Below are 16,027 nucleotides of genomic sequence, written 5' to 3'. Positions count from 1 at the left end.
GGGGGGGGGGGGCAGGGGGGCCGCACTTCGACACCCCGGTGTCGGATGCAATACTTGCGGATTAATTTTAAGGCGTCGCAGGGCCCACAGTTGGGTTTGCCCCGAGGCCACGCACTCCCTATGGACGGCCCTGCCCCCCCCCAGCAGTGTAAGTGGGCTCACCACGGTGAGTCTATGATCGGTAAGTTGTGTGTGGTGGGGTAAAGTGTGGGTACTCCACCTCTTGCAGCTTGTCAGCATGGAACAGTAAGGTTGGGCAAATTCCCTTTGGAGGAGCACCAGAGCTACAGTGAGGGGAAAAAAGTATTTGATCCCCTGCTGATTTTGTACGTTTGCCCACTGACAAAGAAATGATCAGTCTATAATTTTAATAGTAGGTTTATTTGAACAGTGAGAGACAGAATAACAACAACAAAATCCAGAAAAACGCATGTCAAAAATGTTATAAATTGATTTGCATTTTAATGAGGGAAATAAGTATTTGACCCCCTCTCAATCAGAAAGGTTTCTGGCTCCCAGGTGTCTTTTATACAGGTAACGAGCTGAGATTAGGAGCACACTCTTAAAGGGAGTGCTCCTAATCTCAGCTTGTTACCTGTATAAAAGACACCTGTCCACAGAAGCAATCAATCAATCAGATTCAAAACCCTCCACCATGGCCAAGACCAAAGAGCTCTCCAAGGATGTCAGGGACAAGATTGTAGACCTACACAAGGCTGGAATGGGCTACAAGACCATTGCCAAACAGCTTGGTGAGAAGGTGACAACAGTTGGTGCGATTATTCGTAAATGGAAAAAACACAAAAGAACGGTCAATCTCCCTCGGCCTGGGGCTCCATGCAAGATCTCACTTCGTGGAGTTGCAATGATCATGAGAACGGTGAGGAATCAGCCCAGAACTACACGGGAGGATCTTGTCAATGATCTCAAGGCAGCTGGGACCATAGTCACCAAGAAAACAATTGGTAACACACTACGCCGTGAAGGACTGAAATCCTGCAGCGCCCGCAAGGTCCCCCTGCTCAAGAAAGCACATATACATGCCCGTCTGAAGTTTGCCAATGAACATCTGAATGATTCAGAGGACAACTGGGTGAAAGTGTTGTGGTCAGATGAGACCAAAATGGAGCTCTTTGGCATCAACTCACCTCGCCGTGTTTGGAGGAGGAGGAATGCTGCCTATGACCCCAAGAACACCATCCCCACCGTCAAACATGGAGGTGGAAACATTATGCTTTGGGGGTGTTTTTCTGCTAAGGGGACAGGACAACTTCACCGCATCAAAGGGAAGATGGACGGGGCCATGTACCGTCAAATCTTGGGTGAGAACCTCCTTCCCTCAGCCAGGGCATTGAAAATGGGTCGTGGATGGGTATTCCATCATGACAATGACCCAAAACACACGGCCAAGGCAACAAAGGAGTGGCTCAAGAAGAAGCACATTAAGGTCCTGGAGTGGCCTAGCCAGTCACCAGACCTTAATCCCATAGAAAAGCTGTGGAGGGAGCTGAAGGTTCGAGTTGCCAAACGTCAGCCTCGAAACCTTAATGACTTGGAGAAGATCTGCAAAGAGGAGTGGGACAAAATCCCTCCTGAGATGTGTGCAAACCTGGTGGCCAACTTCAAGAAACGTCTGACCTCTGTGATTGCCAACAAGGGTTTTGCCACCATGTACTAAGTCATGTTTTGCAGAGGGGTCAAATACTTATTTCCCTCATTAAAATGCAAATCAATTTATAACATTTTTGACATGCGTTTTTCTGGATTTTTGTTGTTGTTATTCTGTCTCACTGTTCAAATAAACCTACCATTCAAATTATAGACTGATCATTTCTTTGTCAGTGGGCAAACGTACAAAATCAGCAGGGGATCAAATACTTTTTTCCCTCACTGTATTTCGCGTGGAGAAATTGCTTGCTCACACCTCTGCTGGCCTTTTAACTTCTTACCGTGACATTCTTGGGATGTTGTGGATATGCACCGCCTGTCCGTGCCAAGTGCCGGCGGCTCGATGGGATGGATCTGGCATGGGAGCAACCAAATTTGGATCCTCGGTTGAGCCAACCTCTGTTGTGAGCGATATCATAGAAAATAAATAAAGCTTTAAAACTTGACGTACCGTTCATCAAAAATAAATGCAGTGGTTTTTCTACCGTAACGAGCATTGGGAATTGCTCGTCTCTCCGCTGTTTAATAAAATGATTGGGAAATATTTTTGGGGCAATTTTATTTCCCCCCTCTCCCCCAGTATCCCCCCCCCCCCAAATGAACTCTAATTACTCGTTTATGGTTTTGACAATTAGACCTAATTGGCTTTTATGTGACCGACGAAATCCGGAGAATCGGAAACTGTGATGAGAGCAGGCGACGCTCGCTGGGTCGGCACCGCTCAGATCCGGGGTGCACGTCCCGGTTTTGGGCCGCCCGTGATGAAGTTGGGTTTTCCGCTGGAACCAGTTGATGGCCTCTGGCCTGATTACCAGTGAATGCACAGAAACATTCCGTCACGTGAAATTTGGATTTCATTTAATTCGGTGAACAGTTCTCCGCGACAGGGTGTGTAGGAGAGGGCAGCGTTCCCGCGAGGTGGAATAAATTTGAACTCAGGCGGCCGGGTTCATGGCGCCGTGCGCTAATCGCTGTGACACAGCCGCGCCCCGTTACCAGATACGCTGGTGTAGAAGGCTCGGTGATAACTCTTAGGACGCGATACCGTGCTTGCTGTTGTGACGGTGACGGGAGGTGGCTGTTGCGTCACCGTGCGCCCAGTCGCATGCGAGGTTTTGTTTTTGTACGTGACGTGCGGCGCTAACGCAGAGGGCTCGGTGCTCTGCGGTGGCACGCGAGTGGGCAGCTGACGCCCCTCTCCCTGAATTACCTGGCTCTGGCGGTGAGGGCCTTCCGCCGTCCAGACCGGTTTGAGTGCCATCTGCGTTGCGTCCGTTTGCGCTTTAGCTTTGCGAGTGATGTGCACGGCTCTCATCTCGGCCGCTTGCGCGCACGTCGAACGCTTAACGTCGATCCAAGTCTTGCCGCTTACGACCGCAAGAGACCAGCGTGCTATGTGCGAAGGTCACGTGAAGGTCACGTGGAGCGGCGTTGTGGAGAAGCTATTGACTGCGTTGTCCGAGTAGGCAGCTGCTTCACACAGCGTGCTTCATGCAGGTGACCGAGTGGCTCAGAGGTCGAGTGCGCTGAGATGGCACCACTGAGAGCCCGGGTTCCCAAGTGGAGTTTGATGGTCTCAGCCTGGTCGCCGATAAATGCACAAAAGAACACTGCGTTGAATCTGATTCTGCACCTAAGTTGGCTAAATTCCAGGCCTGAGTATGAAATATTAATTTGACTGTCTCGTGACGAATCTCACTCTCATATATGCAGAGGGGGGTGGGAAGTGCTCCCCGCTGCTGTGTGGACCAGAGGTCACTTGAAGGGATCTCGGCGGTAGCTCTGTGATAGCCGCTTCCTTTGGCCGTCCTCTCGCACAGAGGGTTGCACCGCTGTGCGAGATCATCCGAAGGGATCCCTCGTCACGTGACACGACGACCGTTGCACAATTGGAATTAAATCTGAGAAGTAATATATTTATTTATAGTACAGGGAACGTGCCTCAGCTTCCTCGCCTCTCGCTCATTTATCTGAACCGAAAACAATGTATGCCCATCTTTTTGCACAACGCCTCGTGCTTAACGACGCCGCTAATCAACAGCAGCAGCGACACCGCCGCCTTTTTCTTTTAAAGCCGTGCCCAGCAGATTTCCCAACTGCGAACTGCGTCCCAATTTTTTTTGTGGGTGGGTGAGGGGTGGGTGAGGAGTGGGTGAGGGGTGGCTGGGGGGTGGCTGGGGGATGGAGTGGTTGAGGGGGGAGATTGAGAATTCTGAAAACAGGGCCACTTTGCTGTTGAAAGCCAAGCTCGGACGTGTGCGTGCGCGTGTGGCCGGGGCTCTGGGTGGGGGGTGTGGCGTCGGGGGCGGACTCCGTGAGAGGGGCAGCGCCTGCCCCTCGGGCAGGGCAGGGCAGTGCCGGCTGGGTGGCGGTGGGGCAGGAATTCATCCCCGGCGCTGGGGCTTGGATTGGCTAGGGCGAGGGTGTGGCTTCCAGCGATTGCACAAGCCCTGCTTGTTTCTACCATTCATTCGCGCTCGGGAGTTGCATACAAATCTCGCAGAAAAGCCCAGGGCTTGATCGCTTGTGGCCGGCTCCGCGTGCAGACACCCGGCTCACCGCTGCCGCCGAAGCTACGAGCGAGGCAACGTCCGGCGTACACGGAGACCACACGAGCAGGCAAGTGACTCGGAGGCGACACGTGGAACACGACGCGTGGCTCGCCTCGCCGTCCAGGTGCCGGAGGAAGTTGCTTCGCGCCCCGGAGCGGTGACGGAGCGTCGTTGCGAGCACGTGGCCTTGTTGGTAATCGTCGGCTTGGCTCGAGGGTCCGTAAAGTCCGCCCCCCCGTGTCGCTCTTTCCCGGGTCGTCGTTGCCAGCGCTTGAGTTCACGCCAAGGCGTTGGTTTGGGAGTTAAGGCGTTTTTTTTTAGGTTGGGTTGCTCATGGAATGCGGGCTGAGTGGAACCAATTGAAGCTCTTTCGCATCTTGCGCCCAGCGGTGCGCAGTTCATAATACAGGTTTTTTTTGGGTTATATCGCGTATATATTTTGTACGCGATTTAACACAAAACCAAAGAAACCTGTATTATGGATGATGTTGTCCGCGGAAGCCTATGTGTTAAACAGTGCGCAGTTGATGCACGTGTAAAAGGCATGCGTGTGGGATACAATGTGGATTTACACAGCGTCTCAACGTTACAGCCTCCCAGGTATACCGTGCTGACACAGTGCGTGTCGAGTCTTTTTTGCTTTTTATAGAGGCGTTCGTAGGTCACTGCAGGTCCTATGGGTCTCTGGATGTGTGCGAATCTTGGGTGTCTACAATATAATTAATCAAAGACGCTGTACAGAAGCGGTGGGCACAGCGTATGAGTTTAATAGATGCAGTCAGCCAATAGGTGAGAAGAGATTCGTCTTAACTTGCTTAATGTGCGAGTGATTGCTACGCAAAAGTTCAGCACAGGATATGTATTGAACTAAGTACAATTTACGTTTCTAAAGACTTTTTCAAAATGACGATTGTTTTAATTGATTCGGTGCAGGTGGAGTGAGCTGAGGAATGTGGGAAGTGTTGCCTCTGGGTTTGAGGAATCGCAGAATCCCGACATACCACAGGGTCTCTGGTCCACATGCTTCTCCTGTTGACCCGAGGTCAGCTTCTCGGCCCCCCCAGAAATCCCAACTGTCCCCTAGAACAAATGTATGCGACACACGGATACAGGGCAATGCAAACAGCTTGTAGCTTCTATTTCACGATTGTACAAATACTGTGATATTAGTTTTCGTTGTTGATTGCGTCGTAAACAAGAACCGCATTTCTACATTGTCCGCAAGTATATTTACAGCCCTTTGCAAATCCACTGTTGGACGAAGGCCTTCCCCCACGCGTTGCTCGTCATCTAGGTAGTTTGACTATACTTCACCGCACTGGTCAGTGATGTTAGCCGTGCCCCGGAATTGAACTCAGGTCACCGGGTTCATAGTGAAAGACCCACGATCAGCTCCGTTGCAACACGAGTAAAGAATAACAATGGCGTAATCACCAAGTTAGCGTAGATACAACGGACTGTTCTGTTATGATAAGCATGCCATCGTCACTGTGTTCTAACTCCACGCATATATAAAGACCCCGTTTAGTCCACCAGCCCTGTGCCGTGAAGAAGGCCCATTGCCTGAAACATCGCATATAATATATTTTAACTTTTAAGACCATGGTGTTATTGACAAACGCTTTGAGTTATTATTATCAGTCTATTATTGCCATTCCAGATCAATGTTATCCAACAGCGCTTGTTTAAGCAAGCAAATAAACCGTGGACTGATTTTGACCTCTTGGACCTCATCAGCAGAGCGAGGCTCGTGAAACAATTGCTGCCGGGATCACCAGACGCGATTGGCGAGAGTTGCGGGCTGGCGCATCTAACCTCGTCGCCGCTGTGCAGCGCGGGATAGACACCCCCACCTCCTCTCGCGATATTCCCGCTGTCGGCGAGTGTGACGATGTCGCGTTCGCCGATGGCTATCCAATGTCGCGTCGTCACACACGTCGCGAGTTGCACGTGCAATGGCCCAATTTTCGATTTGAATACTTTACCTTGTACTCAATGATATCACGTGACCCCCCCCCCCCCCCCCCCCCGGTGCCTCTGGAGGCCACTGTCGTTCATTGGCTGTGTACGGTGCGTTGAACTTCTTCAGCACCGTACGTAGCCAACATTTAAAACGCGCACCATGTACACTTAACAAAGGGACATTCAGGGACGCGGAAGGTAACTTCGAGAAGAGAAACGTCTTCCGATTCCGACAGTAGGACACCGCCGACAGAGCCGTGCGGCGGCAGCGGAGGGGACGGCCGGCGCCGCGAGGGAGCGACGACGACGACGACGACCTCGTCAGGATGGAGATACTCTAGGGGGGGGTGGTTGGGGGGGGCTTGACGAGGAGGAGGCCGTTGTGAAAAGGAACGTAGGATGAGACGGCGGAAGCTAAAGAGGAACAAGGGCATTGATCCTTGCAGCGAATCGTGGTGTGCGGGGGTTGGGGGGGTGGAGAATCGATACGGGCCTGGCGCTGCCCTGTCGTTGGACTAGATGGGATTTTATTTTCCTTACTGACCGTTAAACTGGAAAATGTTTTTTTATTTTCCTGTCTATTTGTTTGTCCGGAATGATAACCTGGAAGCTGCTTGTGGGGTCGTTTGTCCAGATCGGGTAATTCATTAACCTACCGGGTTATCCTATCGGAGAAAGTCCGTAACCTCGCCCTGTGTATTTATTAATAACCCCTTGATGAATGGAAAAGCTGGCAAAGCGGGGCACGTGCGCCGTTTGCGGGGCACGGCTGCCCAGCCCGGCTGCCTCCTGGTGCCATCGCACCTTACCTGGCTTCACGTCGCAATTGCGTCACTTGTAAGCAATCACAATCCAATTGGCACTTCGGCGAAGAATGCCGCTGTAGATATCATTGGCGGTGACCGCAGGGCTGCGTCGGACGCTGCGGGAGAATGTCCTCAGATTGTTGAGGTGAAAGTCTCTGGGAATGAGATGGGGCCCCCACCGCACCCTGTCCAATTTAACCAGAACCAGAATCTTTATTTAGACTGCGGGAGGAATCCAACGAGCTACGGAGCTTGTTTCCGCACGTGTCCAGTAAACCTCTCTTCGTAGCCGAGCACCTGGTCCCATCCGACCCTCGGACCCCGGTGCGGGTTTCCCCTGTGCAATTGCACCGCCTGCACGCTCGATAACCACCGCAGTGATGGGCTTGCGACGTCGACGGGGGGGGGGGAGGGCGGGCAGGGACGGGGGCCGGGCGTCGGGACGGCACGATGGGTTCACGACCTCGGGCCGGGATGAGGCGCGAGAGAGACACGTGCCATCGGGCCATGCCCAGGGGCCGTCTCCGCGTAGGTGGCGTGCCCACCCTCCAATGGGTGACGTGCCCACCCTCCAATGGGCCGTGGGCAGGTCCCACCAGCGGTGGCTCCACCGACCTCCGTTCCGCCTGCCGCGTCCTCTCTTGACTCCTGCCCTTGTGGCTGAGCGTTGCTCCCTCGCTGTGCACCCCCCCCCCCGACTCCATTGCCCCGGCGTGCCACCGCGTCGCCGAGACGTACCGGCGTCCCGGTTGGACTCCCCCACCTGGCTCCGCATCTTTAACATCGGAGCCGAGTCGCCGCTGTTTATCTCGGCGTTTAGAGGCAGCCACTTGTCCAGGGGGAGTCTGGCAGCCTGGGGGGGGGGGGGGCGGGCGGGGGGTGGGGGGGTGAGCCGTGCTCGATAATGCTCACGAGCTCTTGCGGTTTGACATCAGCGTTTTGAACGGGGCTAGAAAACGGACCGGGTCGTCGGTATATGGCGTGATATAAATAGCAGCACGACTGTCGGCGTTCTGGCTGGCGGCCCCTCGTGACGCTGTCCAGGTGCTGAAGAGGAGCCGAGGGCCCCAGCGTGGCTCCCCTTTGCGTTATTCCGCTGAGCTCTTTGTCGCGTTCTGGCTGACCTGACAGAGGACAGACCCTGGCAAGGCTTTACCAAGTCAACCTTCATTCATGGGAAGGTCGTTTGTGTTCTCTGGTGCCCCCGTAGTCTGGAACTCCCTTCCCCTAGCCGTCCGTGCTGTAGACTGCCTTAAGTCCAGGCTCAAGCCCTTCTGCTTCTCCTCTGCCTATAAATCCACATTGTGTTGTATGCTTGTCTATGGGTCTCTATATCGGTCTGTGATCTTTATGTCTATGGTCTCTAAGTAAGTCATTGGCTCTCTATGTAAGTCTCTGGGTCTCCGTGTAAAACTATGGGTCTCTATGTAGGTCTCTCGGTCTCTGTGTAAAGCTATCAGTCTAACGAGTAAGGCTATGGGTCTCGAAGTAAGTCTCTGGGTCCCTGTGAAAGCCTATCATGCTCTGTGTAAGACTATGGGTCTCTATGTAAGTATCTGGGTCTCTGTGTAAGGCTATGGGTATCTATGTAAGTCTCTGGGTCTCTGTGCAAGTCTCTCCTGTCCTGGCCTCTATCAAGAAATTATAAAATAAAAAACGCAAGGTTTAAAAGTCACAATAATTTTCCCAACACGCGGGGCAATCCTTATATAAGCGCCACTGCTATCGGTAGCAAGGCTTGTTTTTCAAAAATAAAGAAGCATGTAGTTTCTTGTCACGTTTCTCTGTGTAGTTTTGAGTTTGTGCCGCGATTATGCAAGTTGTTTGTCGCTTGGGGCATATGCACACCCATTACATTCTGACAATCCCCAAAGTGCTGAGCACGGAGCGCCGAGCTCGGAGCGCCGAGCTCGGAGCGCCGAGCTCGGAGCGCGAGTCTTGCACCCCTGGGGTGGGGCACGCAGTGACCCCGCAGCGATCGCGCGTGGGCTCTCCGCCCGTCACACGGCCCCCCCCAGCGAGTTCATTAAAGCACGCTCGCGTTGACCGCTGCGATGCCGCGTGTTCCTGAGCGAGAACGCCGTGCGGCTCGACACTCGAGTACAGAAAGGAAAATAAAACCCGTCTGTGACGTTGCGATTTTACGCGTCATCGCAGTGCCCCGGGGACGTGTTGACCAAGTTTTTTAATTGGCGCTCGTGCGTCAAGAGGGCTTTCATCGGCGGTGGCCGGGCGGCTCGGCGGCCCGAGTGCCGAGCCGGCACCGCTCCGAACCTGGGTTTAAATCCAGGTTGCCGGCCGCCTGTGATCTTTTTTTTTCTCACCAGGTTCTCTAGTCTCGTGAGTCGATGATCTCAGCCTGGTCTCCAATCACTGCACGTTCACACACACACACAAAATCACACTCACTTTGATTGTGCACTTAATTTGGATAAATTCCAGCAATGAGAATAAAAAAAAATATTACGTGTGACCGTCATGTGATGAACATTCCTCTCTCCGTGGCAGAGCGGATGGGAAAGTTGTGCCCTCTGCTTGTGTCGACCAGAGATCGATCGCTTGAGGAGATTTCACAGGTAGCTCTACGGCGCCCTCTTCCACGGTCCGTTCCCTAACAGGGCAGAGGGTTGCAGTGTTCTAGCGAGGGGTCGGAATGCACGCTCAGTCTCGTAACACGATTCAGATTACAGGCAGGATTCACTTGTCGAAAAATATCGTACTTTTTTATATCTAATTAAAAAAAGATCGTACTTTTATATATACGGAGATTAAAAAGGTCGTTCCGTTAAACTTAGGCGAGAGTGAAAACGGGTCCCTTTTGCCTTTTATAATATAGACGATGGGAGCTGTGCGTGTGATCCAACAACGGTCGATACTTAATCTCCGCGACTGTGGTGCCAGAAGGATCGAAGCTTTGACCCAAGTTGAGCCACCCACCGTGGCATTGATGTCAAAGAAAATAAAACAACATCCATCCATGGATTCGACAAAACATCCACTCAGAGATAAAAAGAAAACCTCTGTGCGCTCCTGCGCAAGCGTACGGCAGCGCCTGTCTCCACCCACCCCCTCCCCTCTCATCTCACTCTCAAACCTCTCCCCTCTCATCTCACTCTACTCCCCTCCGTGCACTCTCCTGCCTCCACCCTCTCAACTCACTCTACTCCCCTCCATGAGTTATCCTGTCTCTCCCCCTCTCATCTCACTACATTCACCTCGAGTCAACTTTTGCACAGTGGGAGGTCGCTCAAACTCTTCTGCTGCCCTCATAGTCAGGAGCTCCCTTCCCCAAACCATCCATGCCGTCGATACCCTAACCCTGTTTTCAGTTTCAGGCTCCAGTCCTCTGTTTGTATGGTCTGTCTACGGCCCTGTTTCTTTCTCTGCTCAAAGTAAACTTGTCCACTGTTTATGTGCAGCGGGTTGAGACACCATCACATGCGGTTGTCGTATGAATCCACGTTGTACTGTAATTGTACTGATCGAGATCAAGAAGCCATGTTGACCGAATCCATCGATGCCCCCTCCCAAACAGATCCGCCAGCAGCGGCTGCGCAGTTGACACGCGACCTGCAAGGTCCGCTTGAACAGCCTCCAACCATCACATGCTCCTACTTAGGTCTTCTCTTCCCCTTGGTGGCCAGACTCGTGGAGACCACTCCAATGCCCGTTATCGCCAATCGGCCCTCCCCCTCCCCCATCCTGCGCCCACCCTGGGCGAGTGGTTCGTGCCACAGCCAAAATCTCCAACAACTCCACTGCAGCCACGTTCCCTTCTGGCCTCCCTCCATCGAGTACCCCCCGTCTTGCCACGTAATCCCTCGCGTCCGTCCCGGACCCCTGGCGCCCGGGTATCCGGACACTGTTCCAAAACCCCGCGTCCTGATCCCAAGCACGTCGCGATCCCAACCGCGTCCTGATCCCAATCGCGTCCTCTCGACCGTGTCGCGATCCCGACCGTGTCCTGATCCCAAGCGCGTCCTGATCCCAACCGTGCCGTGATCCCAACCGTGCCGTGATCCCAACCGTGCCGTGTCCCGCAGGGAGCCATGCTTCAATTGGGAGTGGTGAGCGGCGGCCTGCGTGGCCAGTGCCTGCGGAGGCTCACAGCGTGCCGGGTGCCGGGCCAGACGCGGCAGTACAGCAGCGAGCCGCTCGACAGCGTCCACAAGCCCATCAAGAAAGTGCTCGTCGCCAACCGAGGTGAGGGACGGCGCTCCATCGCTGATTTGTTATCAAAAAAATGTTAACGTTTAAACGTGGCCGCCAAAACGTCACGTGGCCAGCAACAAGCGGCACTAGCAAAGTTGCAATGGATACGGAGTGTAATGCATTTTCTTGAGTTGAGCAAGGTTATTATTGTAAGAGCTTGGGGTAGAAGAGACCCTAATGGGAGGGAAATCCAAAGTGGTTCATTGCGAGGGAAGAAGCAGAAAGAGAAGTGAGGTGACCTGCAGTGTGGTGAGTGGGTGGGTGAGTTAGTAGTTGGGTTAGTCGGTGAGTGTATTGTTGTGACCTGCAGTGTGGTGAGTGGGTAAGTGGGTGAGTGAGTTAGTAGGTGCGTTAGTCAGTGAGTGTATTGTTGTGACCTGCAGTGTGGTGAGTGGGTGAGTGGGTGAGTGAGTTAGTAGGTGGGTTAGTAGGTGAGTGTATTGTTGTGACCTGCAGTGTGGTGAGTGGGTGAGTGAGTTAGTAGGTGCGTAAGTCAGTGAGTGTATTGTTGTGACCTGCAGTGTGGTGAGTAGGTGAGTGGGTGAGTGAGTTAGTAGGTGCATTAGTCGGTGAGTGTATTGTTGTGACCTGCAGTGTGGTGAGTAGGTGAGTGGTTGAGTGAGTTAGTAGGTGCGTTAGTCGGTGAGTGTATTGTTGCGACCTGCAGTGTGATGAGTGGGTGGGTGGGTGCGTTAGTAGGTGCGTTAGTCGGTGAGTGTATTGTTGCGACCTGCAGTGTGATGAGTGGGTGAGTGAGTTAGTAGGTGCCTTAGTCAGTGAGTGTATTGTTGTGACCTGCAGTGTGGTGAGTAGGTGAGTGGGCGAGTGAGTTAGTAGGTGCGTAAGTCGGTGAGTGTATTGCTGTGACCTGCAGTGTGGTAAGTAGGTGAGTGGGTGAGTGAGTTAGTAGGTGGGTTAGTAGGTGAGTGTATTGTTGCGACCTGCAGTGTGGTGAGTAGGTGAGTGGGTGAGTGAGTTAGTAGGTGCGTTAGTCGGTGAGTGTATTGTTGTGACCTGCAGTGTGGTGAGTAGGTGAGTGGGTGAGTGAGTTAGTAGGTGCGTTAGTCGGTGAGTATATTGTTGCGACCTGCAGTGCGGTGGATGAGACGAAACGATCTACGTGGGTTGAGGAGTCTTTGAGTGAAGTTCACAGGAACAGTAACTATGGTAGGTAGTAGCAATAGAAGAGTGACAAGGGGGTGAGGCTGACCGCCCAGGGGTGAGCGAGGAGGTGAGTGCCTTATCGTCAATCACCCTGTGCTTCACTTAGAATTGTAACCACGTACAGCGAGGTAGGAAACCGTACGTGCGACGCCATGGCGCTGCCCGTACGTCGCCACTATTTTAGCTGCCGTCCACTTTCATTTCTTGCATTGATGAAAACCCCCAGAGATGGAACATCTCAATCGCAATGGTGTCCATGGGGGGGGGGGGGGGTGACTTCACATGCACACTTGCCAAACACGCATTGACACGAGCGTGTGAAGATCTGTAACTAACTCGGTAGATTTTCATACAATGGCCAGAACACGACAATAAACAACAAAGGTAAATAATTAAATGGTGCACACCATCGGCTCATATAGAATGTACTCTCTAGCTGCAGCAGTCGCGCATGTAGTCATAATCGAGTTTAAATTAGTCGAGGCTGCCGATGCATATGAGCGTGTCTGAGAAGTCATCGCACGGTCAAGCTAAATAAAGCACACACGGTGACTGGTCTTGGCCAAACATCCCGATGTTGAAAAAAAACCCCTGAAAATTACTCGTTTGGGATTACACACGGCAGCAGCAGCAGCAGCAGCGGCGGCAGCAGCAGCAGCAGTAGCGTTGCCCCCCGTACTGCGAAAACTTGGCAAGACCCTGCTTGAGACTCGGTGAGGCTTTCCTGGGTCGACAAGCTTATCGACAATAAAATAATAAAGTCGCTCATAAACTAAACAATTTTGTATTTTACCAGGTAAGGCCCACTGAGCTATATAGCTCTTTTTCGGAAGCGACCTGATGATAACAAATTATTGCTCAACAAATTGGCTTATCATCATCACGTGGAAATGTATAGCAGCCAAGTACCCTGAACGCGTGGTGACGTTGATTCTAAATGTGGAGGGGAAAACCGGAGGACCCGGAGAAAATGCCGCTGCGGCCACGGGGAGAGAGAGACACGCTCATCCCCACATTTGGCGTTACAAGTCGAGACTCGGACGTGGAAGCGGAGGGAGGGGGCCGCTGGTGGAGGTTAACGGGCGACGATCGTCCCCGCTGGCTTTGTGTTTTGTTTGCATCGTGGCGCTAGGGGAGATCGCGACGCGAGTGTTCCGCGCGTGCACGGAGCTCGGCATCCGCACGGTGGCGGTGTACTCGGAGCAGGACAACGGGCAGGTCCACCGGCAGAAAGCGGACGAGGCCTACCTCATCGGCAAGGGCCTGGCGCCCGTCGCCGCCTACCTGCACATCCCCGACATCATCCGCGTGGCGCAGGTCAGAGGTCGTGGTCGCCGGCGCGAGCTGAAGCGAATGTCTGTTACGAGAAATCTTATTTTCTTTTCTGTTGATTTATGTGGGTTTGGTCTTTTTGCTCCGATTTCCGTTAGTTTCCGTCGGTGTCAAAGTGAGTTCCTGCTCTCGTGAGTTGCGAGGTGGTGCCAATCTCCTCCCCCTTTACAGCCCTGAGCGCCCCACTAGGCTGCTGGGTCAGCACCTAGCAGTGGAGCCCGAGGTCACGAACCCTCTCTGCGTTGACCTTCAGGTGGCCCTGTATACATGGCGGATTTTGTCTCGGTGTTCTGGATTCCTCCCTCATGTAGCCAAATCTCCCGCACCTCCGATCAGCACGGTTGGCTACGTACGGCGTGAAAGAAGTTCAACATACGTGCATACGTTAATGGACTCAGCCAAACCGCCTAATGTATGTAGGACCCTCATGAAAACGAGTCTTGAGGCTTCGTGAGACGCTCCTGTATAAAGAAAATTTCTGGTATTTGTTTACGTGGGGTGGGAGTGGGGAACAGGACCCTCTTGTTGACTCTGGGACTTTCTGTGCCAGAGTGTCCGCCTTTGTGCCACATTTGTTTTATGAATTACGTTTGAGAGACCCTAGAGCTGCTGTTTACAGGCCCTGTTTGTTTTATGATATCGTGATGCGATTGTGGTAAACATCTCTGTGTATGAAGAGCAACGGAGAGGGCTCCCTCCGCTTAGCTCGCTTGGTCTGGAGCAGATTAAATCATAAGTGGAGCTAGCTTGGGTAACGCAATTGAAAGGCGATATCGGTCGAATGAAAGGCACGGCCTCGGTAAACAGCCGAGCCGCACAATGACAAAGACCCCCGGTATAGCCTGTAACAGACTGTTGGGGCAAGTGCTGTTAGCGAGCACCTACGAAGGCCGGCACGGCACACGAGGGGGTGGGTGGCCAGCACCACGCCCGCACGCCTGTTGTCCTTCGTGGCGATTTTTAAACCCTGCACCAGGTACTCATTTGAGACCCTGTCGACCTAGGGGGGAGGCCCAGGACCAGTTTAAATATTCTCCACTGTTATTGGTCGTGCGCGGGAATCGAACTCTGGTCACCGGGTTTGTAGCGCACTATGCTAACCGTTGCACCGCCGCTCTCCACACACACACACACGTGTGTGCGCGGTAACGGTGGTCATGGGTAATCTCGGCTAAGGCCCCTTGAGAAAGCGATTTGATATTTTCACACCCTGCTGTTTTAGTAGCTCGTTATCATAGCTAGTCACGGATGTTGTTTATTTATTCATTACAATTACGCTTGCTTGCCCAGGGAAATCCTCACCGAGTCTTTAATGACTCTTTCAGGAATGATCCTGCAAAGTTGTTGCAGCAGAGGGCATTGTGGGTGCTGTGTGTAACCTCAATTTAGTAATTTGAAGGGAAATTTTCTTGCTAATTTTTGGCATGTTGCATTGTTTGTTTTTCGCTTTGTGTGTTCCCGATATTCATATGAATCCCAAATCTCCGAAACGCATCCCTGGTTAGGTCCACGGCAGGCTCCGACCGCGCGTAGCTCCGCAGGGTCTTGTAAAGCAAAAACAGACGTCCATTAATTTCACCCATCATGCTGTTGTTTTGATCTTCTTGTCGCCTGGTCCCATGTACACGGGGTCGGTGGCGCTGCTCCTCACCCTCATTCTCCACTTTGCCCCCTCGACCTGCTGCCCGAGACCAACGCTGGCCATACCCTCCTTGATCCTGTCTCTCCTGCTCACCGCTGCTCTGCCTCTGGGTCATGTGCCTCCCTACGCCCGCCCGCAGAATCCACCATCCCACATGTTCGCCATCCGTCCTCGGGATGCGTCTCCCCCCCCCACCGCCTCAATCTCGCAGGCATCTGCTCGTCACTTCTCCCCACTTGGCACCAGTCGCTCTTTGTTATTGTGATCTCTGCCGACAATTACGTGAAATTATGTTTTTGTGTCCCTGATTACACGTCTCCAAAGTCGCTGCTTATGACACCGATACCATCGGCTCCTATACCGATATCGCTCGTTATGGCACCGACATAGTTCGCTGGGGCATGGCTATGACGCTGGTGGTTTTGGGGTGATGCAAATGGTACTCGGACGAACTGACCTTGCCATGCATGCTGGGATAGTGATGGCGCATTCAGTTTCGTGACTTGTTCCATAACTGAGCCTTATCTTCAAAAGCTATAGCTCATCCCCTTCAAAGTGACACCTCCCATTCGGTATTGTTTTATTGAGATGATTATGAAATGTTGGTTGTGAGGTAGCCCAGTTTATGGAACTGCCCTGGTGATGGCGGTGGTTGTTGTTGTCGTGACATTGGTGCATCCAGCCAACTG

At 52.8% G+C, this 16,027-nt stretch overlaps 1 protein-coding gene across 4 annotated transcripts in view; it reads left to right on the top strand.

Moving 5' to 3' along the window:
• The window catches only part of PC (pyruvate carboxylase), a 55,797-nt gene that overhangs the window by 12,819 nt on the left and 26,951 nt on the right, over positions 1 to 16,027 (top strand). For 2 of the 4 annotated variants that reach the window (XM_032956027.2, XM_076067657.1), the window contains exons 2-3: positions 11,032 to 11,191; positions 13,497 to 13,681. In XM_032956027.2, coding sequence (XP_032811918.2) covers positions 11,032 to 11,191; positions 13,497 to 13,681 — 345 coding nt within the window. Of the gene's footprint in view, positions 1 to 4,027; positions 4,292 to 11,031; positions 11,192 to 13,496; positions 13,682 to 16,027 lie in introns of those variants that run through there. The other 2 variants (XM_032956028.2, XM_076067656.1) reach the window with 2 other exon arrangements.

Source organism: Petromyzon marinus, chromosome 17 (assembly GCF_048934315.1).
Source record: "Petromyzon marinus isolate PM22_M1 ecotype Great Lakes invasive population chromosome 17, UKy_Petmar_22M1.pri1.0, whole genome shotgun sequence".
Taxonomy (NCBI): domain Eukaryota; kingdom Metazoa; phylum Chordata; class Hyperoartia; order Petromyzontiformes; family Petromyzontidae; genus Petromyzon; species Petromyzon marinus.
This window is presented reverse-complemented; position numbering and strand designations above follow the sequence as displayed.